At 35.1% G+C, this 24,495-nt stretch overlaps 1 protein-coding gene across 7 annotated transcripts in view; it reads right to left on the minus strand.

Annotated features, from left to right (window-relative positions):
• LOC121873841 (zinc finger and BTB domain-containing protein 46-like) overlaps positions 1–24,495 on the minus strand; it is a 71,480-nt gene that overhangs the window by 12,826 nt on the left and 34,159 nt on the right. Inside the window, exons 6-7 of one of the 7 annotated variants that reach the window (XM_042377604.1) lie at positions 13,348–13,597; positions 7,893–8,021 (exon numbers count right to left, since the gene is read on the minus strand). The exons of 2 other annotated variants lie outside the window; for them this stretch is intronic. In XM_042377604.1, the coding sequence (XP_042233538.1) occupies positions 8,008–8,021; positions 13,348–13,597 (264 nt within the window). In that variant the 3' untranslated portion in view covers positions 7,893–8,007. Of the gene's footprint in view, positions 1–1,600; positions 4,987–6,821; positions 8,022–12,655; positions 13,598–18,724; positions 21,110–24,495 lie in introns of those variants that run through there. 4 more of the 7 variants (XM_042377603.1, XM_042377602.1, XM_042377600.1 and 1 more) reach the window with 4 other exon arrangements.

The raw sequence follows: 24,495 nt of genomic DNA on the forward strand, positions 1-24,495 counted from the left end.
ACAGCCAAACAACACTTGTAACTACAGTAGTCTTATTTGGGCATACAGTCCATACCACATCACCTCTGTGGCAACTGGGGATGGGTCCTTTGAGTGTTCATCACTTCCCTTCAAAACTATCACTCTCAGAAGCAAGTTGCCCTTCCCTCTGTTCCATGACTTGGCATTACAAATAAACTAGTCACAAAAACAACTGTGAATTGAATACAGTAATGTGATTGTGAGAAAAAGATATAAAATGCCAGTGGTAAGGCTACTGTGCTAACCCCAAAGTGGTAGAGTAGGTGACACAATTAAAAAATCTTAAACCAATTTATAAAAGAGCAAATATTCTTCATTCTCCATAAGATAACAGCTAGACTTGCTGTACTATATATCTCACTAAGAGGTCCCTGAAACGTCTAAAATGTCCGGGACCAGCATTCTCTTTTTGTAAAAGAGTAGATCATAGGAGGGCTGATCAGCTGTGACTGTCATCTCAGACTCTTTGGCAAGAACTGAAGAGAAACATGCAGATCAGATTGGATACAAAATTGGCAGTAAAAGCCATGGCGTTATGAGTCCTGAATGGGGAGCCTAAAATTTAATACATTCTTCATGCACACTGTGCATGAACGCAGTCAAATTCTACGTGTGCAAGTTCAACATTACACTATTACAACGATTGACCTTGAACTCGGTTGTTAATCAAGTACAGTAAATTAAATACTTTTGCAACATGATAAACACAGATACTATGTTCAGCACTGTCTGGCTACATCCAAAAACTATACAAATAGCTACAGTATAAAGATAAGGGATCCAATTACCTCCTGACGGGAGAGACAGACAGGGAGGGAGACATATGCAGTCTGGAATACCGCTGGGAACTGGGAATTCACTCGGCAATCACAGCTTATGACTGAGCTAAATGAGATCTTGTTGTGGACAGTTAAATGTGATAATTGTACTCCTTGTATTCAACCTTCCTTGGCAACTGTTATATCAAAAGATCTTTTTTCGAAGACTTTGATATGATGAGATGACACAGCTAATTAATGAAATAGTTGCAGCTGCTCATGTCAAGGAACGACCAGGGTTTTACTGTATATACTGTAAAGGTAGTCCCCGAGTTACGAATGGATTATGTTCCTGAACCCGGTTCATAAGTCGGCCCAGTGTTAATTCCAAAGCTTAGGTTAGGTTAAAGCACAACCCTACCCACACAAAACAAAAGTAATATCCCATACATAACAAATTATGTAAATACTCTAAATAAAGTGATGTTAAACGATATAAAGTACTGGTAATGTAAAAATGGTTTTAGTGATGAATATATTGGAGTCTTGTTCATAAATGTGGGTGTTCATAACTCAGGGACTGCCTGTACAATATTGTACAGTCAGGGTCAAAAGTTCGCTCCCAACCAAAATGAAGAAGCATCGACCCCAAATGAGATGAACTAAGTCAGGGTAATTCAGTTCAGAGACTCATTCCCGTGAGTCAATTTCACCACGGGGAGCGAACTTTTGTCCCCGACTGTACATGAATCACCTGAGCCAAGTATTAAGTCACAAACCTTTACTAGAGATTTAATCAGGTTACAAAATGACCAAACATACGGCAATAGTGAGCGACTTTATTCATCAAGCAAAAGTTAGCACCTTAGAAGTAGACAACAATACAATGCAAAGTTATTTTCACATCCGCCTTCTCTGTTGCCTATGTTGTGATGCACAAACATAGCAATTGCACTGCAGTCATCTGCTCACCCTCCCATTCTTTGGTTAATTTCCAACTTATCACATGGTCATTGTTTGCATATTCTAATATACGTACAGCATACTGTAAATATAGTAAAGAAAAAAAATCTAAAAAAAAGAAAGAGAAACAGCCAACTTGATTGTGTTTGTATCTCAAGATACGTATCTTCACAGATAATTAATTAACCGTTAATATATTTTTGAGATGCAGAAGAAAGTTTGGCAACTTTGTTTCTCTTTCCTTGCATATTTTTTAAATAAATATACACTGTACTGCACATTACAAGGTGTAGGCTGACAGATACATTAAAAAAAAGAAGAAAAAATGGCTGCTTCATGATCAAGTAACTACTACTGTATTTCCTTTAGCTGTGAATACTGTATGTACTGTACAGTACTATATGTTGCAGTGCATAAAAAAAGCGTGGCCACAACTAATCCTGTATCAAGTCTAATACAGTACCCTATACTGTTGTATAGTATATAAAAGGTCAACAACTACTTAGACAGACAAATGGAAGCCATTTACCCAAGCACACGATAATTTGCTGCAGTGTTCTCAAAGTTTTTCAAATAAACTTGACATTGTAAAACAAAATAAGACAGTGGATAATATGCTTCCCCACACACAGTATGTTATTTTCATAAACAGAACTCCTTAAGGTAAAGGAAAATGATCGTTCTTGTCAAAAAATTTAGATGACAAGTCAATTTGTTCTCTCTTAATGAGTTAATATACAGTACTAATAACTCGCAGCAACAGGATCACACAAGTAGGGCAGCAGCCAACTGGTAACATAACTCAAAAGAAAAAAGAACTACAATGTTCATACTGTAGTTGGTAAATACATTCACCACAAGAAACCCTAGAACTGTTGTTTATATCAAGTGTCATGATCAAAAGTCAAGGTCATAGTTTTTGAAAGGTATCATCCAGAAAATTAGTTGTATGGTTAGTTGTATCTCAATCCCTTTCTTACATCATGTGAAATATGCACCAAAACCTGAACAATATTTGGTAATACAGGTACAGTAGTTGTTTTTGTTTTTCTTTTTCTCTATTTAAAATTTAGTTTCACTCTTAAATATAATAGAGAACTCTGTATTTTAAAATTTTACTGGCTCTTCATGCCTAATTACGGTAAGTACAGTGCCGAGAAATTTTGTCAGCTTTAACAGTTGTTTAACCAGTCCTCCCTAGGATTGGCTATTCTGTAACTACAATTTCAATAGCAAAAGGAACAAAAAATGCCGGAAAGAATAAATACAGGTATACAGGTACTTGCATTTACAATGAGTAACTATTCAGTTTTCTCCATTTCACATCACAAAAGTACACTCCACAGTGTACAGTATAATGTTGCCAGAAATTAAACACTATCAACTATTTGGTCACTAATATCAAACATATTTCCTGCTTCTGCTCTTCCTGAGAGTAACTGTTATTACACCATAAGAAACCAAAAAGTACAAAGATAAAGAACAACATTCAGTTATTATACTGTATGTACAGTATAAAAACTTACACTATCGATGAGAAGATGATACACCCACAGCCAAGTGGAGGAAGAAAAATTTGGGGGGATTATTTAAGAGGCATCATCCTGAACTGTGACAGTTTGAATCACCAAAAAGGAAATTGATCTGTACAGTATTTTCTATGGATAATTCTGGGAAACAAAAAAGTCAATGCAGGGACACCAAAAGTTAACAGACTGACAACAGACTTTGCTTACTATACTTGTGTTAGGTACAGTATTAAAGTTCAAGGTGTCAGACTGACTGGGGATAAGTGTGGGTGAGGACTAAATTTGGACAACATGACACATTTGAATATCACAAGATACCTGAAGGGTTAACAGTGGAACTTTAGAGCTGAGGAATAATGAGTTGAGAAAATTTGGGGTATCAATAATGCTCTTGTTGTCATACAGACCCTTGGGTTTCCAAACCCAAACAAACTTGAATTTCAGAAATCTAAAAAACAAAACAAAAAGTGTTCTCTTTTGATTGACTTCAATTCAACACTGTCAATATGAAATATAAAATATGTACAGTACTATACAATCCATTAATTTGAACTGATAAATTCTTTGAAATTTCTCCAATGAGAGTTTCTATTATCCACCATAATAAAGGTTGAAAATGCTTTAGTACAGTACCTTGCAAAACAGTTACAATTATCTAAAAAACTGCATAAATGCACACATAACTTCCAAAATTATATATAATGTGTATTTTAACACCAACTACAGGTCATGAAATAGCAACATGAGTTTAGGCCCATTAATATTTTCAATTTTTTCCCTCAGCCTAAGGACATGAAACCAGGATCTAAAGTGAATTTTTTTGAAAAACAAGAGCATTTGACCGTCTCTACGATGATAGGTGGCAAAGCCTGTAACCTCTAATACTGCACCGTTACTCACCAACAGTACATACTTAATTACAGTACTGTACAGTATATCTTTGGCTGAAGCTCAAGTACAGTAAACTCTTGTGTTTGCAACACAGGTTAAGGAATAAGATAATTATATTACTCCATTATTTCATACAGAGAATAACAAACCCAACACTCTGATTATATAAATGTACTGTACTTTATGATTACCCTTTCTATACTAAACACACAGTAAGAACACCTACTATGTAAACCTATAATGAATGAACAATTTTGAAATACTGTACAATATTGTACTTTACTGTATGCCACGTTTTACACAGAAGAACCTTCAAAATATATACTGTATACAGTACCATATAATCTTGTGACTTGAGCATCACTCTAATTGTCAACTTACACCTATACATTTATATAAGATAAATTTTTATAATTTTAAAAAGCATACAGGTAATAAAATTAAGATAACGACAATGTCCAACACGAAAGGAAGTGCTGTTTGTGTTCCTATTTCTATCTAATATGAGTCTGCAAGTGTCTAATTAAATTGACCTTCTGAGCAGAGCGAAATGAACAGTGAGGGCACACAAATGGCTTCTCACCCGTATGAGTTCTTATATGAATCTTTAAATTTATCTTTTTGGCACAACGATAGGGGCAGTGTGGGCATGAAAATGGTTTCTCTCCAGTATGTGTTCTTATATGAACAATCAAACTATGCTTCCTTGTGGTAGAGTAAGCACAGTAGAGACACTTGTGTTTCTTGTTGGTCGTTGAGAAGCTCCTGCTGGACCCCAACACTTCGCCAGTGCCAATCCTCAGACCATCAAGGCCAAGCCCACCCTGTGGGGTACAAGTGTCTGTCTCATTGATGACCAGGAGATATTAACTAACACTGATACATGTATTCTCATTATGGACAACATACATGCATGACACATAATTAATACTAATCTAGTGAACACAAAAGTTCTCATCAGTTTTAATTACGGAGTGATATTGTTCAACTGTGATGGTTCATGATATATGACTGCCAAATACTTGACGTATTTAAGAATTTCAGTCACTATAGCTATGGTATGTCTCTCTTTCTGAGGCACTATAAAGTAATAACAAATTAAATTTGCACCGGCTAATATACACACAGGCCAACGTGCATAAATATGCATAAGTGCATGCTTAAGCACATCCATACACACGCACACACTTAGGCAAAATGTGATTCCTAACACAGTGACACTATACGTACTTACTACAGAATGACTATATAAAGAATTCAAAATGAATGGAACACTATAAGATATCAGTACAGGTACTTCTTTACCTTAAAAGAAATCCACCAAAAGTAATATAGTATTAAAAAAAAAAAAAATCACAACCAAAGACAATAAAATGGATTTACTTCTTTGTATCAGTGAACCCTACACAATCCTGTGTAAATGTTTTCTTATGTTATATTACTATTGTCAGTGCTACAGGTACTGTACTGTACAATATAAAAAGATAAGACCAAACAGCAGAAATTTTTTTCAGAAATACAGTACTGCATAATAACTTTATATATCAGACCATCCCATCAAATCTGATTAACTCGAAGTAACTGCACAAATGTTACTTATAAATTAATAAAGATCATTAAGCAGCAACGGTAATACAGTACAGTACTCACATCCATAGCAATTTTTGTCATTTAATGTAAGTCCTGTGGTTGCTTAACGAAGTCTAACAGGACTATACTGTACTTTAGCAAATCTCAATTCATTTCACAATAACTTTTAATATAGAATACTGTATATTTCATTTTACAACACATAATTACCAAAATTCAATACATCTACTTTTTTACTTTACTTTTACCCTCTTCGCCACTAATCGGCTTGTTAGCCGCTTGGGCGGTTGGTCACATCTCTGTTATGCACTGATGGCAAGTACTGGGTATGTACAGTAGCTAAAACAACTATCTGTGCAGGTGGGGGTTGATATGCTCCAAAAATTTTCATTGTGACAAGTGACAGCCCTCATATACCAAAATTTATCATCCATGGTCTCATATTGTTTCCCACAAAGTATGCACAGATAGTTGTTTTAGCTACTATACATGTACTGGCTTACTGCTTTCCAATAATGGTTGCAAAAATACCTGTACTGCATATAAAAATCTTGATGGCCAACTGTTGTCAGCATCAGCAGTGTGGTATATGCCAATCACAGTTAAGGCTAAGCAAATATTATTTATAAACAGTAGGTACTGTACTCTAAATCTTGCATTATAGAAAATACTGATACTGTATGCTACAATTAGCTCATTGCAGAGTATGATACCTAACTAAAAATATGTACAGTACAGTAATTCACTTTGCTTGTTAGTCAATGCATGGAAAATTAATGTTATGAAGTAATTTATAAGATACAGTACTGTAGTCTCAAAGTATTAACACAAATTTAATTATGGTCAATTTGTAGTTTCGACCACCCATGGCTCTCGAGTTGAATAATGTGTTTTTCAGATCGTTTAGACAATTTTAAGAATTTTTTCTCCTACGACCTTTCCCTTGCAAATGACTTAAATATACCGGGGATCCCCCCAGTTAGGAGGTTAGGTAATTTTAGGTCATTTGCAAGGAAAAGTCATAGAAGAAAATTTTCTTAAAATTGTCTAAACCATAGGAAAAACACATTCCTCAACTCAAGAGCTGTGGTTGGTTGAAACTACAAATTGACCTAAATTATTCATAATTTCCCAGTAGGTACAGTTCAGTAATGATAAGTTTCATTTTCTTTTTGGGTAAAAATGTTCACCAAATTACAACAAAACCTCTGGATATGTTCCAATAACTTTAAATCACAACTCGTTCTGGCAGTACAGCAAAATTCTGAATGCTGAGTATTTAATTAGAGAAGTACTGTACCTGTGCTGTAAGACATAATACTTCCAAGAGATTGTGATGTCTTATTTATATTTATGGCTCATACATACATGAACTACTGTACTATAATGAGAAATAAAGTAATGTGTATGTATCTAATAATAAGATTTTACGACAATTGGCAATCAATTGCTGTAATGGATTTAAATAATAAGCTACTATGATGGTTTCCCCTCTGAGATAATGTATATCTTGTCATAATTCACAGCTCCTCAACTACATCTGATTTACTCTGTATGGAATGAAATCCACATTCATGGATATATGTACTGTACTGTACTTAAATACAGTGTTACTGTACTGTATTAAATATGAATTTATCTTGATAATTATTGTAAATCATATGTTGAGCCAAATATATTGTGATAGTCTTTTGTCACTTCTGTAAAGTCAAATTTGAGATCATCAATGTTTGTGCAGATATGGACAGTAATTTTTATATTCTATATTTCAAAAGACAAGTTGTAATACAGTAAAATCTCAAATGTCTTATCTTCAGGACATTAGATATAACTTTAAGTTTGTACAGAAGACAAAATAAGAATGTCAAATGAAATTAGAGTACAGTATGGAACAAATTTCAAAATCATGTTGTGAGGATACTACGACAACATGCTTCTACCTGGTGTGTATGTAAGAATGTCTGGTCAGGTTAACTTTCTGAGCAGTACGGAAAGGACACTGTGTGCAGACATATGGCTTCTTGCCCGTGTGAATACGAATATGAGTCGTAAGATTTATGCTTTTAGAACACCGATAAGGACAATGTGGACATGCAAAAGGTTTCTCCCCAGTATGTGTTCGTATATGATCCTCCAGATGGTGTTTTCTAGCAGTCGAGTAGATACAGTGTGGGCACTGATGTACTTTGCTGCTGCCTGGGGTGAAGGCCACTGTAGGTCCTGAAGCTCCTCCCATGCTAGCCATCAGGTTTCCACTATCCATCGCTACCTGTCGCAAAATATGCGACATTGAGTAGAAAGGGTAAAAGAGAATTTTCTACTCTATGCTAAAACACCAACCAAATATCAATGTGAAAAAAATCCCAATTTTCTTTCTTTTTTTTTCAGTTACCAAAATTTGTCTTAAACCACAAACTGTTAAGAGTTGAAAAACATGAAAAGATATTTTGCTTAAGAAGAATTAAATTATATGTAACAAAATTCTTTCTCCCATAAAAAAGAACCACTTTGTTTATCATCTTAATTAATTTCAACACGCAATACAGTACAGTACATGAATTTATTTTCAATACAAGAAAATAAATTTTTCAGGAGAATAACAGTACTGTATATTAAAGAGTTACAGTACAGAAATTGTTTAATTTTTTTATGCCTATACGTACATACACAGTTAAAATTTTAAGTGGTTTCCCTTAAACCATGTTCAAGTTATGTCACTTTAATGATGATTTTCAGTGGTTTCAAACCAACCACTCACAATAAGTAAAGTATTCTACTGTACTTTATAGATCTTTAGTTCCTTTCTAAACATATATTCAGACTACAGTGCACTACTGTTATTGAAGCACTCATGTGGTTTTCTAGAATGATACACAATCAACTTTACTATTATTGGAGCAGTTATGAAATTCTGCTCATGACAAAATATATATATACCGTATTTTTAATTACCCGGTAGTCACATCATATTTCAATACAGTACAGTAATAATATTGAATACTGTACCTGTATTGGTAAGCTTTCATTACAATCAAAATGAAATTACTGTATTTGAAATATATCAAAATGCTTGACCAGATGCATCTTATCAATCATAAGTAACACACAGTATTTTGTTTCACCTAAAAATTATGTTTTGAACCCCAAACTTTTGCCGTGGTACACTTGCTCTTAGGTGGCACCAAACAGGTTCTTCACAACTACCACAGTACAATACTTGTTTACAAGTTTTGTTTGTGAACACAAATTTTAAGTTAACTTTAATAGTTCTTTGGGTATTTACAGTGATATCACACTGTTTTCTTATGATACTGAGGATGGAAACTATTAACATTTAAAAATTTTCAGATTAAATATGAAGAGTTCTTTTTGCTGATTTGCATCAATCTACAACTGATTTTTTAACAATGAAAGCGGAAACTTTTACCACCACACTGCATTAATTTGGTTTCTATCTGTGAGTAGATACTGTACAATACCTAATTCATCTATATGCCACAACTTATACAGTGGTCCCTCGGTTAACGAGCACAATCCGTTCCAGCAGGTTGCTCGTTAACTGAAAAACTCGTTAACCAAAACCATTGTTTCAATGGGTTTTTGGGTAATTGGTTCCAGCTCACCAAAAATTGCCTAAATTCAACAAAAAAGGTAGAAAAGTACACTTACTTTGAGGTGTGTATGTAGAAGGCTCCTGGATGATGATGATGGGAATTAGAATGGGGGTGGAAGAGAACGAAGAAGAAAAGGCATTGGGGTGGAAGAGAAGTCACCCCATGGCGCCATTTCACCCATAAAATTTTAGCTCTCTTGGTGTAATTCAAGATTATTTTCTTTAAATCAACACTGCACTGCATTATATATTGTCAATATGTAAAATATATTTCAAAATGACCAATAATTTGCTTGGAAACACAGAAAAAAAGCATTTAGTTGGAGAGTCTCAAGCAAGATGTTACCTCCACTGAAAACAGAGAGAGACTAACGCCTGTCTGGTGTGTTAACAGGCTGGATGGCACGCCAGAAACTAGTTTCTTTACCTTCAATTATGTTCAATAATTGTTAAAATGACTAAAAAAGTTAATATTAAACTTTTAAAATTATTGAATAGTATAAACTTCTTGATATTTACTAAAATAGTAAGGAATTTAAGCACTAAAACCGATTACTGTATTGGCGGACTAATACTACAGCTAGTGGACCGCCAAATGCAAGCGAAAACATGTTGAAGTCGGCTCGTAAAAAACTCGTTAATCGAGGGATTGCTCGTTAACCAAAGTTAAGAATCTTATGGAAGGTAAATCGTTAACCGAAATCTCGTTAACCGAGGCGCTCGTTAACCGAGGGACCACTGTACTGTACACCAAGAAATAAAATGAACCCATGTCTATGTGCGGAGAAAACACTTAAGACAGTGATTAAATTTTTATTATAACTTTATCAAGAATCACATATAGCATAGGTTAATATTTATTTATCTATTTATTTTTTTTTTTTTACGGGGATTAGCCCACCCGTGCAGAGGTCACTGATCCACATCAGGGCCTGGGGGGCAAAAATATAATAATAATAATAATAATAATAATAATAATAATAATAATAATAATAATAATAATAAAAATAATAATAATAATAATTAATAAAAATTATAACAAATAAAAATGAAATATAATAATAATAAGAATAATAACCATAAATAAATACAATATTGAAAAAAATCAAGGGTGAGAAACAACTGAGACCTTGCGACAGTGTGTAAATGAGGCAGAAGTCAGATCAGCAACATTGGGACTTGGTCACAATTTTCGTGATGCCATATGGCAGCAGTGTCTACCATTAGACAACACATTATGCTTCCAATATCTTCCCAGGCGGTAGTACCTCCGTTTGATATAGTACTGCTAATGATTCAATAAGCAAAATTTTGGGTGTACGGCATCACTATAATGATCACTGCTCCAAATGGCAGTGCTGCATTACAGGGAACACTTGCTTTACAGAAAAGTCTGTTTATTACTGTACAGAATAATATAAATTATGTACAGTACTGTACTGTACATGACCCCCACTTTTTTGAGGGGTGGATCCTTACCCATAATATTCAACACTTTTTACAAATGGGATTATAGTGCAAGATATCCTTCTAAAATACCCCTGTAAAGACAAGAACAGAGACAAAAAATTTTGAATAAAAAAAAATAAAAATAAAATAAACATGCAGTACTGTAGTGGACCGTACTCTGTTTGAGATAATCTTGAAACGTGCACCAACACAGCTCTAGGTACAGTATGATATATGTGATACAGTAGACTCTTATTCTGGCATTTGTCTCTTAGTCAAAACAGTTAATTCAAATCCACAGAAAAATTAATATGGACTGGTTTTAATACTTGCATTTGATATCCACTATGGCACCACTGCATCTTATAGAGGTACTGTATTTCAAATGTAAACACATTTAAAAAAGTTATCTTTATTAATAAAAAAATGATAAGTACCAGGTATTTACCTAACAGCGATTCCTAAAAATAAAATAAAATTCCAACTTCAGAATTCCTTTTAACATATAAAATGATTAGAGTCTCAATAACTTCTTACCATTTTTGGTAAGAACTTCTGGTGCTATGCACTAGTAATATGTACAGCCGGAATAAGTGGTGTGTGAATACTGATACATTTAAGTATTACTGTATACTGTACTGTACTGTATATGGACTGCACATTATGTATATGCAAGTTGTGCTTTTACAATTTACTGTACGTAATAGCATGTGTAAACATTTACATGCAAAAACAATTCACATTCCCACACACAAACACATATATACAGTATACAAACACACACACACACTAAAAAACACTTTAGACTTAACATAAGCATAATTTTTCTCTATGACTCTACAAAGCTACTGTACCGGGTATTACTTGTTTAAGTCCCTCAGCACAAGAGAGTAGAAAAGATAAATAGAAAAAATATACTGTACTGTATAATGTACTGTACTGTACAGTAAACGACACTGTCTAAATGTCCAAAACTAAAACACCTGAGGAAAGAAAAGTGATTTGATGTTGTGCACATTACGACAGCAAATAAGAGAAATGCTAAGGTGTATCTTACATGTTAAACCATTTCCTAATATTCTACACACACCTACTGCACTTGATATTTCATTATGAGACAGCATCTATCTATACACTGGGGCTTAATACAGGGTGTCTCATGTATATCTGACACATTTATTTGTGTAATACAACAAAGTTTGTTAAAGAAAACCATGACTTTATTAAATCACCTGCATGGTGAAGTATAAACATGGCAGTTATGTTTTACTCTTCAGTACTCTAAACACATTTCAGGTCTACGGGTACTTCTTATAAATTAATTTTTTTAAATGTTGTCCATTACAACTGGTGCTCTCCCTGCAGTGGTCCAGAACACTGTTTATCACTACCGTATGTGTCATGTTGCAGAACTTTCCAGAATTGCAATGTAAAAACTTAGTGCTTGAAAACATATGGTTTCAAGAGAGAGGGGGGGGGGGGCAACATGCCATATTAGCAAAATAGTTTTGAAATATCTAAGACAACAATTTGGGAAGAGGATAATATCCCAGTTCAGTAATGTTTTGTGGCAGTCTTGATCCCCAGGTTTGTCCCCACCAAATTTCTTTCTGTGAAGATTCTTGAGGAGACAGGTGTACAAAACACATCCTAAAACTAGAGATGACCTAAAAATCATAACCACTGAAGCTATCGCTGCTATCCAACATGATACACAGTGATAAACAGTGTTCTGGATCACTGCAGGGAGAGCATCAGTTGTAATGGACATTTAAAAAACTCAATTTATAAGAAGTAGACCTGAAATGTGTTTAGAGTACTGAAGAGTAAAACATAACTGCCATGTTTATACTTCACCATGCAGGTGATTTAATAAAGTCATGGTTTTCTTTAACAAACTTTGTTGTATTACATCCATCAATCAACCAGAGTACCGTCCTCATATCTGAGGTTGGCGACCACAGTCCTCCACTCTAAATGTTCTCAGGCTGTTTTTACCAATCCTCTAAGGTTTTCTATCTCTCTGAGGCCCCAGTTTTAGTTTCATTCGTCCATCCAAGTCCATTATTATTTCTGTTGTTATTCCCTCCTCCCCAATTATATGACAAAATTCTCATTTTCTTTCTTTTTCTGTACATAAATGTCTGTAAATGTGTCAGATATACATGAGACACCCTGTACACAAATACAGGGTATTTGTTGATAGTTTTAAAATAAATTCGTGAATAGTGACAAAAATGTCAAGGAACTCAAACCTCAGTTTGTTCATTTGATTAACTAGATTCACGTAAATATGAATAATTTTGGCATATGTAAAATTTTGTGACACGAGGATTCAATCACAGTTTGATAAGTTAATTCATATATTATTTGCTATAATCATAATTCATTCCCCCTGATAGCAAGTATCCAAGTTTTCAATAGTGACTAACAGAAGGAGGTATCTTCCCCAAGTGGGTACACAAGTGAGTTCTAAGGTTAGTCCTTTGGGCAAAAGTTTGAGGACATATGGGACAGGCATATGGTCTCTCACCAGTGTGGGTTCGAATGTGACTGTTCAACGTGCCTTTCTGAACAAACCGGGATGGACAATATGGACACGCAAATGGTTTCTCGCCAGTATGAGTACGAATATGCTCAATTAAGTGGTTTTTCCGAGGAGTGGAATAAGAACAGTAAGGACACTGGTGTAGCTTGACGTTGGAAATGTTGGGAATGACCATCTTCATGGCTGCAGTAGCTCCTCCCCTGCCAGGCCCCTCATTGGCACTCTCTGGTCCTCCCTGTCGGAGACGGCTTCTTATTTAGGGTCAAAAAGTATAAATTGAAACTATTCTATGTTGAATTACACAAAAAAATTTAAATTTTTGCAAAAAATGCCAGTTATTCAAGTTTTCTTTTATATTCATAGACGGTGTTATATTTCTTAACTTTCTGCACACTAATCACAACCACTTTTGGCCAAATTATTATCCATAACACACACAGAGACAGCCTCCTCAAACTAAAAATCAGCTGTAGTACTGTATTTATATGTTTAATAAAAAAATTTAGTGGACGTTCATTTCCTTATAACCAAAATTAATCCTAAATCTAACTAAGAATAAATATCTTATTAGAATACAGCTCCTCCCCACTTACGACAGGGTTAGGGACCCAAATCCAGGTCGTAAGTCGAAAATGCTTAAATAATACACAGAAAACCTAAAATGGGTGTCTACTTTTCTTCTCAGCACCACAAAACTCTGACTTTTAAGCTTGCCAGCCATTTGAAGGTGGATTACAAACGAAAATTTTGTCAGTACACAGCGCAATCACTAACGTTGGAACTCGAAAATACGTAATTTGACAACATTTTGGTACGTCTGAGGCGGTCGTATGTCGAGTAGGTCGTAAGTCGGGGAGGAGCTGTACAGTATATGAATGCTCGGTGATGTACATATTTCTGGTGCATATAGTATGTGTGATTAAGAAAACTGACAACAAAGATACCTGCATTTGTATATAAAAAATGTTCTTTGGTTTATGAGAACAAGAGGTTCAGACTTATAAACTAACACAAATTAAATCCTTCGTAAATACATAGTACATACGTACTATACTATACCATACACATATCTCCCCCTAATTAGTTAGTGATGAATACAGTATGCTAATTTAGTCTTAACAATTGATTAAGATATTCATAACTGATGGGTGACTTATACACTAAATTTTAATGGTGACCGACAAAGATGTTATCAAAGAACTAGAACAAAACTTTTTGAATATAAACGTTGCAGCATGAGAAAGTTCACAATGTTTTGTTACTTCATATTAATGTCTGTGTACAGAGTAGTACAATTTCTATGAGCAATAATTCTGCCAAGTCGTAAGAAAATTACCTGAAAAATAAAGTGCTGATTTTTTTTTTACATAAACTAATAGAGGTGTGAGAGGCAGCTTGGATGGAAGAACAGTGTAATTCAGTACAATATTTCTACCCCCCCCCCCCCAAGATCCATTAGTGGAGGTGGTCATGATGGGTTGCGTTAGGCTTACCCACGCAGCCAACTCCAAGTTTGTTTAACTAGAGACAAGGCACCCGGTGAGCCATGACTACGACATATTTTTTCCATTAGTGGTATGTTAGCCAGTCTATAGAGGCGGCCATTGAGACGGTATTGTACTGTTCATCGCCTCAGGCCCCAAAACCACATTTTGAGTAGTATTCCCTAGGCCATGGGTTAGTTAAGACGTCGTCCCCACCCTCTCCCTCCTAAAGGGAACGGGACACCACACACCGCCACCCCGTCCTGTGGACCATCAGTGACACAGGACTAAGTGTGCTAACCTAGGTTGTTATCCCCGTGGAAATATCACGTGTGGAAGCTTGGTTGCGACAAAAGCAATCCAGGTTGGCCTACTGAACCTAAGTGGTTAATCAAGTCATGCTTACCAGTTCTCCTTGCCGCGCCAACCGTCTACAGTGACTGTCAGTGACACGAGACTATGTGTGGTAACCCAAGAGTACCTTTTTGTTGTTATTCCCCGTGGAAAGAAGTTCTTGTGCAGAAGCCTGGTTGCAACAAGAGCAATCCAGGCTAGCAGTAAATGTATCACTTGAAGAATTAAGGCTCTGTTAAGTCATACCCATAGTAGAGTAATCACATGTGTCCCCAAGTTGAAAATTCCCTCTTTTAGAAGATTAATTTTATTACAGCGTGAATGTGAGTGACTCATATATCCATGCAAATTGTAAATTATTGTATGGAAACTTGCCAAATAAATGTAAATGCAATTATCTGCCTGTATCTGTGATCCTATCTTATTATTACTGAAGGTAATGACTGATTGGTTATGACAAAGTATAACCAATAACTTAAGATGGATGTTGGAAATTAATGGAACTCATTAAATCATCATTTATCAAGTATAAATCATGGAATGTCGAGTGGTGGAGTGAATTTCTACGTAGATACACCATAATCTCCTGTAAGTAACCAGTGTGAAGGTATCGAACTCTACGGTAAGAAATATAAGAAACACAATATAATATAACCTTATATAACATCCACACTTAGACCATTACATAAAAACCATGACAATTGGGGTGGGAGGTATAAAAAAAATATGGGCAGTGCCATGCAGACATGCCCTGATTTATGAGAAGGTTACGTTCCTGGAAGAAATCGCTTGTACCAGTAAATTGATTTTTCGTGAGGTGATGAACATAATCCCACTGACTGTTATTACTGGTACGTACTGTACCATATTTTTGTTATACAGGTATACAAAATAAAAAAGAAAAAAAAAGAAAAAAACCCATGTTCAACCTTAGATGAGGTACAGGTATTGCATCATTCTTTATTTACATAGTATGAACGCTTTGGTCACAGACACCTGAGCTTTGACCGACACTCCATAAATCCCTTGCGCCTATCTTATTTTTAAAGACAGTGTGCAGTACAGTATATACTACATACAAGACTTCATAGTATTTATCTAAACTGTAAGTACTGTACAGACAGGATTACAACTTTGTTTCATTAAGTACCCTGTACTGTACTGTGCATACTGCATACATACATTATATATTTTTTTCTTTTTATTGCCAACTTTCAGGTTAATATTTTAACAAGAGAGCTGTCATTTCTGCTGGTGTGTGTGTAATGTGATCCACATACAACCTCACTGTTGGCATAATTTCCTGAGTAGGATTATTCAGTACAGTCCAATCTTACATACTACATACTGTACATCTGCAGATGAGTACATTGTACACATGCTGAACTTGCCTACTCCTTTGCACTGGCAAATGCTTTTTGCTTTGCTTTGTGTCTTGTTTTGGCAGTAGAGCATAGTTTGGGGTGTGATCCCAGCTGGTTGTGTTAGCAGTGAATTTTGTATAGAGACAAAATATTTTGTTATACCCTACAGCACACATCACTTTTAATGATAAAACTAGATTAATAGTGCGAGGTAAGAGGTAAGAAGCCATGAGCTTGGCTTGGCCCACTCAACAATAAATAACACGGTGAAATGTAAATAACAAAAATATTTAACATATAAAGGGTGGTGTAGGTAGTCAACAAGTCTAAGAAACTTAGGAATTATCAGAATACAGTGTCCTTAGAGCTGGCAGGAATCATTTAGGAGGTAAAATTACTTGTGTTGTTGATTTACATAGTGGGGCAGTGGTGACTACAACTTGTTTCTTTCAATGCCTGTGTTATGCTTGTTCATTATTCATGTTTTACCAAGAATAAATATTGTGCTCTTTTGTAATGTGAACAAGGTTAAAAACAAAAATTTCAGAATACAGTATAGTCTGGGGATTTATGTGGTCAATTGAACCCGTGGAGGTCCGCGTAAAACGAGAAACGCGTAAACGAAATAACAGAACATATGGGATTAACTGAAATAGAGACTGGGCCAACCCCCAAACTACACTTTTTCAGACACAATACGTATGTTGTAGTAAAAATCACATCTTAATTTTATGATGGTATGCACACACAATTAATATTTAAGAGAAATACAGTCGCCGGTTAATGTCCATTCAAATAATGGACTCAACTCCCCCCCCCCCCTTCCCACGCTCGCTGGCTCCTCCCTCTCTGAGAAATGTTTGGGGAAAAACAGTATCCTTGCATTTTTAGTAATAAATAATACCTCAGACTAAAGTTAAGATAATATAATTGACATTGCTGGATTCCTTGCAGGACATGGAATATTTTGAATATAAATGTCATATATTTTGCACAAAAGATAAAAATTTTTATCTTTCTAATACAATTCTTAAATTAGATCCAAAATTTGTATGTCTAATGCAAATTTTATGATGTTTATATTTAAAATAATCACAATCTTATAAGAATTCCAGCAATGTAAATTATATTCTGGTCGGGTAATTTGTATGAATTTTATGAGCTAAAACAAATATCTTCAGTAAATAAACAAATTATACTTCACCCGCGTAAATGATGAAATTTACCTTGTAATTAAAACATTTCATTCTGGCAAGGAGCCGCGTAAATGACCAAACGTGTAAACAAAAACCGCGTAAATCCAGTATACTGTATGTGGCAATGCAAAACCTAGATAGAAAATGATATGAAATTAAGGTGAATTGCAGGTACAGGAGGCCCCCAAATTCATGGGGGTTAGAACCTTAAAATGGCCGCAAATCGCCAAATCCGCGAATAACTTTTGTGGACCAGGAGGGGAGGGGGTACATTTTTACTTGTACACAAAGAAATTTATAGTGTATTCCCTTATGTGTTTGCCCTTAGGACACTTATTTCTTTGACCTGTATTGTATATATGTGTATGTGTGTTTCTGTAGACACACACATAACACATACAAATAAATAATAATGGGAAAATTCTCTCACAAATAATCAGATAAAAACAATTATTAAAAATGTGACAGTCTACCCTCAAGTCCTTGCTCTATTAATAAAGTAATAAAGCACGGACTTGAAGGTAGACTGTTACATTTTTAATAAATTTGTTTTTTATTATTTGTGAGAGGATTTTCCAATTATTATTTATTTGTATGTGTGTCTACACACACACACATATTTACAATACAGATAAAAGAAATTAGTGTCTCTAGAACGAATGGCTCCCTGTCCCGGCAACTTTAAAACTACCCACAGACATTTTTTGGTACATCCAGGGTGTCATCCACGAATAACTGAGAACAGTGAAGTAAAAATCCGCGAACTTGGGAGGCCCCCTGTACCATCCAGTTGCAGAAATGACAACTTTCCTATCATACACCTGTTCACTGTACCAAGTTTATTCACTCATATCTCATCATTCTGTCAATATTTGAAGCAATTCAGGGTAAATTAAAAGAGGAAAGGGTAATGTCCTGAAATCTAAGTTTACAAAATGGGTTTGTATGAAAAATTAATACAGTACCTGCTTAACAAAAATTTTATTAACATACAGTACAGGTTTTCTGGAATGTATCGTGTATGTTAAGCGGACACAGGCTGTACATCATAGCAAGATACAGTACTTCGAGAGAAAAAAAAAAATCACAAATCTTAGTATTGATGTTCCTTTATGACTAAATATTCCAAGTGATAAGTAGTAATATGAACACCCTTACTGGTAGGTAAAATCATTAACTGTTTCTTTGTCAAATAAATAAATAAATAAATAAACAGAGGTACAGTACAGTACATGTACACCCACCAAAAAAAAAAAAAAAAAAGTCAGCCCTGCGTCCCATTCATGAACCCAGAGACTAATGAACCAGTGATTCTGAAACATCACACACTGTTGGCCCCATAAATGGTGCACTGTGTGATGTCTCGGATTCACAGGGTTCATGGATGGGAGAGATGACTGCCAAGCCCCCCTCCCCCTTTTGGTGGGTGTATATCAGTGCTCTATACAGTGTCTTCATACTACACCATGACTCTGACTTGTGAGTTAAAAAACTACACTGGCATTAGACAACCTCAAATCAATAACTTTTGCATCCCCCCGATTCATCTTGTCATGACCGAAACCCAACTACATAATCCCCAGTGTCTGCATGAGGTCTCTTATCTCCCACCATAAATTTTTAATGCCTGCCAAAATATATTCGTTAGCACTAACTATCACATGACTTGTACACTATTGCTTCTCCCTAATTACTTTGTCTGTCATTGGTATAACCAGGATCTGTTCCACACAACTATGGTACATCCCTCTCAAGCCCCACAACTCATTTGTCATTTTATCAATTTCTTTAACACTCTCATGGTCCGAGTTACCACAACCCAAAACCCCCTTCATGGTTGACCTGAAATAGGGATAATGGCCGGCCAGCAATTTTCTTTTCTTTTTTCACCAAAGCAATTTTTCATACTGCACACAGACGTTTATGGTATTGTAACACTGTCTAAACTGTACAGTACAGTATATGCAAAATCATACAAGGAAATACATGAGCAAATTAAAAGTATGAAAAAATAAATAAATTAAAAATTCACAAATAAATAAATAAATAAATAAATGCATGTTTTGGAAGGTATAAGTTGAAATTCACCATTACGTTTCAATCGACTAACATTTTGATTACATTAAACACCATTTTTCAAAATGAATTACACATAAGAAAAGTGAGAGAATCTCAGTCTTTTTATGGTGTAAAAAATGAAAAACACTAAGGTAAATGGTTAGGCTGTATTGTACTGGATTTTAGAAAATAAAAGGTAGCCGAAAAACAGACTTTATCTGTATTCTTTACTCACCATTTCATTCTGAGTCAATTATCATCTTCAAAATGAAAAGTTTGAAAATTTCTATTTACTGAATGCTTAGTTCAGGTCTTGAGATAGCTTGTTGTTGTTGTTAGAATTTATGTCTGATGCATAGTGTAATTCCATGCAAATTAAAAAAAAATATATACAGTATATATAAAGTAGGTGGTAAGCTGAAATCCTGACAGCCAGAAATAACTATGGAACATTTATATTTCACACCAGGTATTATCTATTTATAGAAGTACAGTACAGTACATAAAATGGTTATAGAACTTGATCCTATGCTAAATTTTCCACAGAAACACAGAGGGTGCCAGAGGTACAATACATTACAACCTGTACTATGTCCAAATTTCATACCACCCATAGTGGAATTTTTTTTTTTAATACTGTACAATTATTTTTATTATAAGAATAACCATGAGAGTAGCAGCACCAATATTTGAAAACGCCCCTAGCGCACAAGACTGAGAGAGGTTAATCATCTTTCTTCCGATGGCATTTTGGGCATGTATGTGATTTTTTTCCTTTATGGATAAGAAGGTGACCAGACAGGGTGCTTTTTTGGACAAATCGACACGCACAATATGGACATGAATATGGTCTTTCTGATGTGTGGGTATTAATGTGTGTAAGAAAATAGGACTTTTTGAATGTTGAATATGAACAGAAGTTGCAATAATGTATAACTATACTCAGTTCCTGTGAGCTGTGGCTATTAATATGCTTAATAAGTTCAGACTGTTTGTGAGTTGTGAAAGGACAGTAATTACAAGTAAATATCAATGCACTTATCTCTCCATTCTTCTCACAATAAAGGTTCAAATGCCTGTGCAGGGCATACTTATCAGAAAACTGAGAATGACAGTGATGGCAAGAAAACGATTCATCCTCTGTGTGAGTTTGCATGTGTGTGATTAATTCATGTTTCTTGGCAGTGAAGTAAGAACAGTGTTCACACTTGAGTAACCTCGGGTTGACAGTGAGGTTCATCTTGGCTCTTGTGGCTCCTCTTGCAGAAGGTGCCTTTCCATCATTTTTTGCCTGTAGGAGATGTTTGGATTTTGTCATTAACTGAGTGTTGGATGTTTACTTTATCTCAACAATTTTATTTTAGATACAACTATCTTAAAATGCTGTGTTTACATACTCAATACTGTAACTGTAATCTTTCTTTTTACAGTATACAGCACTGATTCAGAGGGGGCTTTGGATAACCTCAACATGTCTTACATACTGTACTTCTGTCCTGTAAACTTTGTACTGTACTGTATTATGTTTCTATCTCATTACAGAATATTGTCCATATTATGGTAATGCTATTTTAAAAGGGGAAATATCTACAGTACTTTTACATGATACTGTACTGTATATGTACTATATCTCTAATTTTCCTTATCAATGCCTAGTCTCTCAAAATGGCTTTAACATTTACAATGAAATGCATTTTATGCAATCCTTTAATGCGATTCATGAGTAATTCATTTAGAACCAATAATTTAGTCATTTATAAGTGTACAGAGTGACTGCACAAGCTATAGTACAATAGTACTGTACTATATATTGGTATATGTTTTGGATGGGCCTTCAGACAGCACTTGACATGTAATACAATCTGATATCATCAATTATTATTGATGGTGCCTCACTGCTTTGCTGTTGGCTCCACAAAAAGATGACAAGTGCAGGGAATATTATTTAATCATTTCACTATACAGAACAGTTCAATACAGTACAGTATGCTGTACAATGGAGAATGTAAAAATTACACGGGTATCACCCATGCATCCTGCCAGTGTAAAATCTTATTATGTCTTCCAAAGATTGTGAAGATGACATTTTTAGCCACATTTCTTGTACAGTACAGTATCACATAAATACAGTTCTTTGTAATCCTTAATAACAATGGCAGATGTTTCCATCTAGCTAAACTGGCTTCAGTTCTATAAACAGGAAAGTGCCTCCAGCTCAATAGAGATATTAACTGCTCCTTCATAAATAGTTTCACTGCATGTTTTTCATCATCCAATAATACAGTACAGTACTGTATGAATCAACACCAACTATGATGTGCGGTGGTGGCTGGATCAGGCCAAGTATGGAAGTGGTTGGACTAGGCAAGGTTTAGTAGTGACAGGAGTAGACTAGGTCAGGAAGTGAACTTACCTACAGCTCTGCCTACCTTAATTGAGAATCTATATAGAATTCCTCAAAAATTTACATATTACAGTATTGTATAGAAATGTGTAGAGCCTTGCATAAGAAACCCCAGAAATGTGTAGAGCCTTGCATAAGAAACCCCAAGTGACTAATACTTTTATATTAATCGGAATACCGTACAGTACATAAAATTTCCATACCACCCAAAATCTTCTTGAGGTAGATGCAGGTACTGTACTAGGTATCTCCTTATCATCCTAAGGATGTGTTTCTACCAACAAATTACCTCCAAACAACTTGTATTTGATGTTCCTTTTCAACCTGACACCTATCATAAGCATTCTGCTAACAAGTATTAATTTAGCTTCTCTCTTATCACTGACCTGAATTATTGTATGTAAAATTAAAAACATTTTATTTAGGAAACAAAGTACAAACACAATAACTTCAATGTTGTAATAATACTACAATATACCTTAATACAAATAAAATATAAATACACCTCCAATGTCTTTTAAGCTAGTCACCTACACAAGCAACTTAAATTACACCACTTCAGGCACTAACAACATACAACACACAAAGCAAAGTTAACTTCATCTAAAGCAAGACTTTCTCTGTAACAGGTCATATCTGTGATGATATGCCCTTAAAGTGGTGAGACACATATATAATCTACTATTGGTAGTCAGCTATGGCATTTCTGATCTCAAGGATATACATTACCAAACATACTACTGTATCTGTAAATAAAGACAGACACCAAAATATTCAATATGTTTAACATTATTAATACCAGGTTATAGAAATAAATAAAATACGGTATGCTTAATCTGGACTCAGAAAATGACTGTGTATCATGTACAGTGGAATTGTTGTTTGTGATAATGGAAACACAAATTAGTCTGGTGAATCAACTTGCTATGACATCAAATTATTTTACTGTACAGTTGTGAATCAAATACAGTAGACCCTCACCAACCATGGATTTCAGGGATCCACGGTTTTTACTCTGTACAGTATGGGTAATAATATCCAGTTTACCAACTGCAAGTGTAAGTATGAACAAGTACTGTAGCTGTTTATAATTATGTTATTCTTGCTCCTTTTCTTACACTCTCTACAAGTCTTGCACCATTCTTCTCTGAATTTCTACACCACAAGATTCATCTCACACAAATAGGAAAGGAATACAATACAACATATAATAGCTGTAGAGTTAACTTATTTCAAAGATGAAATAAAATTTATGATATAAAACTCCTTCTTGCTCAATGTAAACTTGGTATTTAATACTGAATGAGAGTAATATCAATGACACGAAAAATGCCGAATAATCTTCAAAATCCAGAAGCCAGTTACAGCATCAGGAAAGCCCAGGATATCCAGCACCTTTGGAAAATGGAGGACTGATCATCACACATTATTTCCTGGTAGAGCCTTTAGCCAACAGGTCTCATGACACAGGTTGCTTCCTGGTGGTTCCATGTCCTCAGACAACCCCCATTACATCACCCAGGGTTGATGTGTTAACCCAAAACCAATTACCCTTTCCTCCCAGTCACACCCACTGACCCAAAATAAGGAAGAGCAGGTGTTTTAGTAGAGGTGTGTCTCCTCAATCTTCACTTTGTTCCACAGCCAAGTCTGCCACCTTTGCTCCAGGTCAATCAAGAAAGCTGAATTCAGCACCAGCTGATTAAATCACATATCCAGGGGAGGAGGGAGGGTATGATCTCTGCCAGAATTTTTTTTTTTCAGGATCAATCTTCATATTTGGCTTATGTTCTTTACCCAGGCAACTCTTGTAAACCAAAGCCAGTTAAACAAGATGATGGAGGCAGTGCTGCAAAAAGCTCCACAATTAGATGGGCATTCCCTCTAGTAGTGCTGACCCTTTCATCATTATTTACTACAATATAGAGATGTGGAATGTAATGTAAACTCCCCAACACAAGGTCATTAAATGTTATCCTGAAACCTCTTGACAGAATGAGCTGTCAGTAACCATAGATGGTAACACTAAGGATAGAGGTCCAGATTAACCAGCTAACTAACAAAATATCTCTATAGAAAGAAAATTATTTACCTCAAGGAAAATGCAAATCAAGTGAAGGAATAACACTTTTTGTAGTTTGTTTTTCCTGATAGTTTTCCATTTAAAAGACACTTAGGCCCCACCCCCTCTCCCACAAGTAACAGTGGACCACATTAGTCCATGGAAAGATGAGTCAGGTGAAATGGTATGAAATACATAAATCATGTATATT

Source organism: Homarus americanus, unplaced genomic scaffold (genome assembly GCF_018991925.1).
Source record: "Homarus americanus isolate GMGI-L3 unplaced genomic scaffold, GMGI_Hamer_2.0 scaffold25827, whole genome shotgun sequence".
Lineage (NCBI taxonomy): Eukaryota > Metazoa > Arthropoda > Malacostraca > Decapoda > Nephropidae > Homarus > Homarus americanus.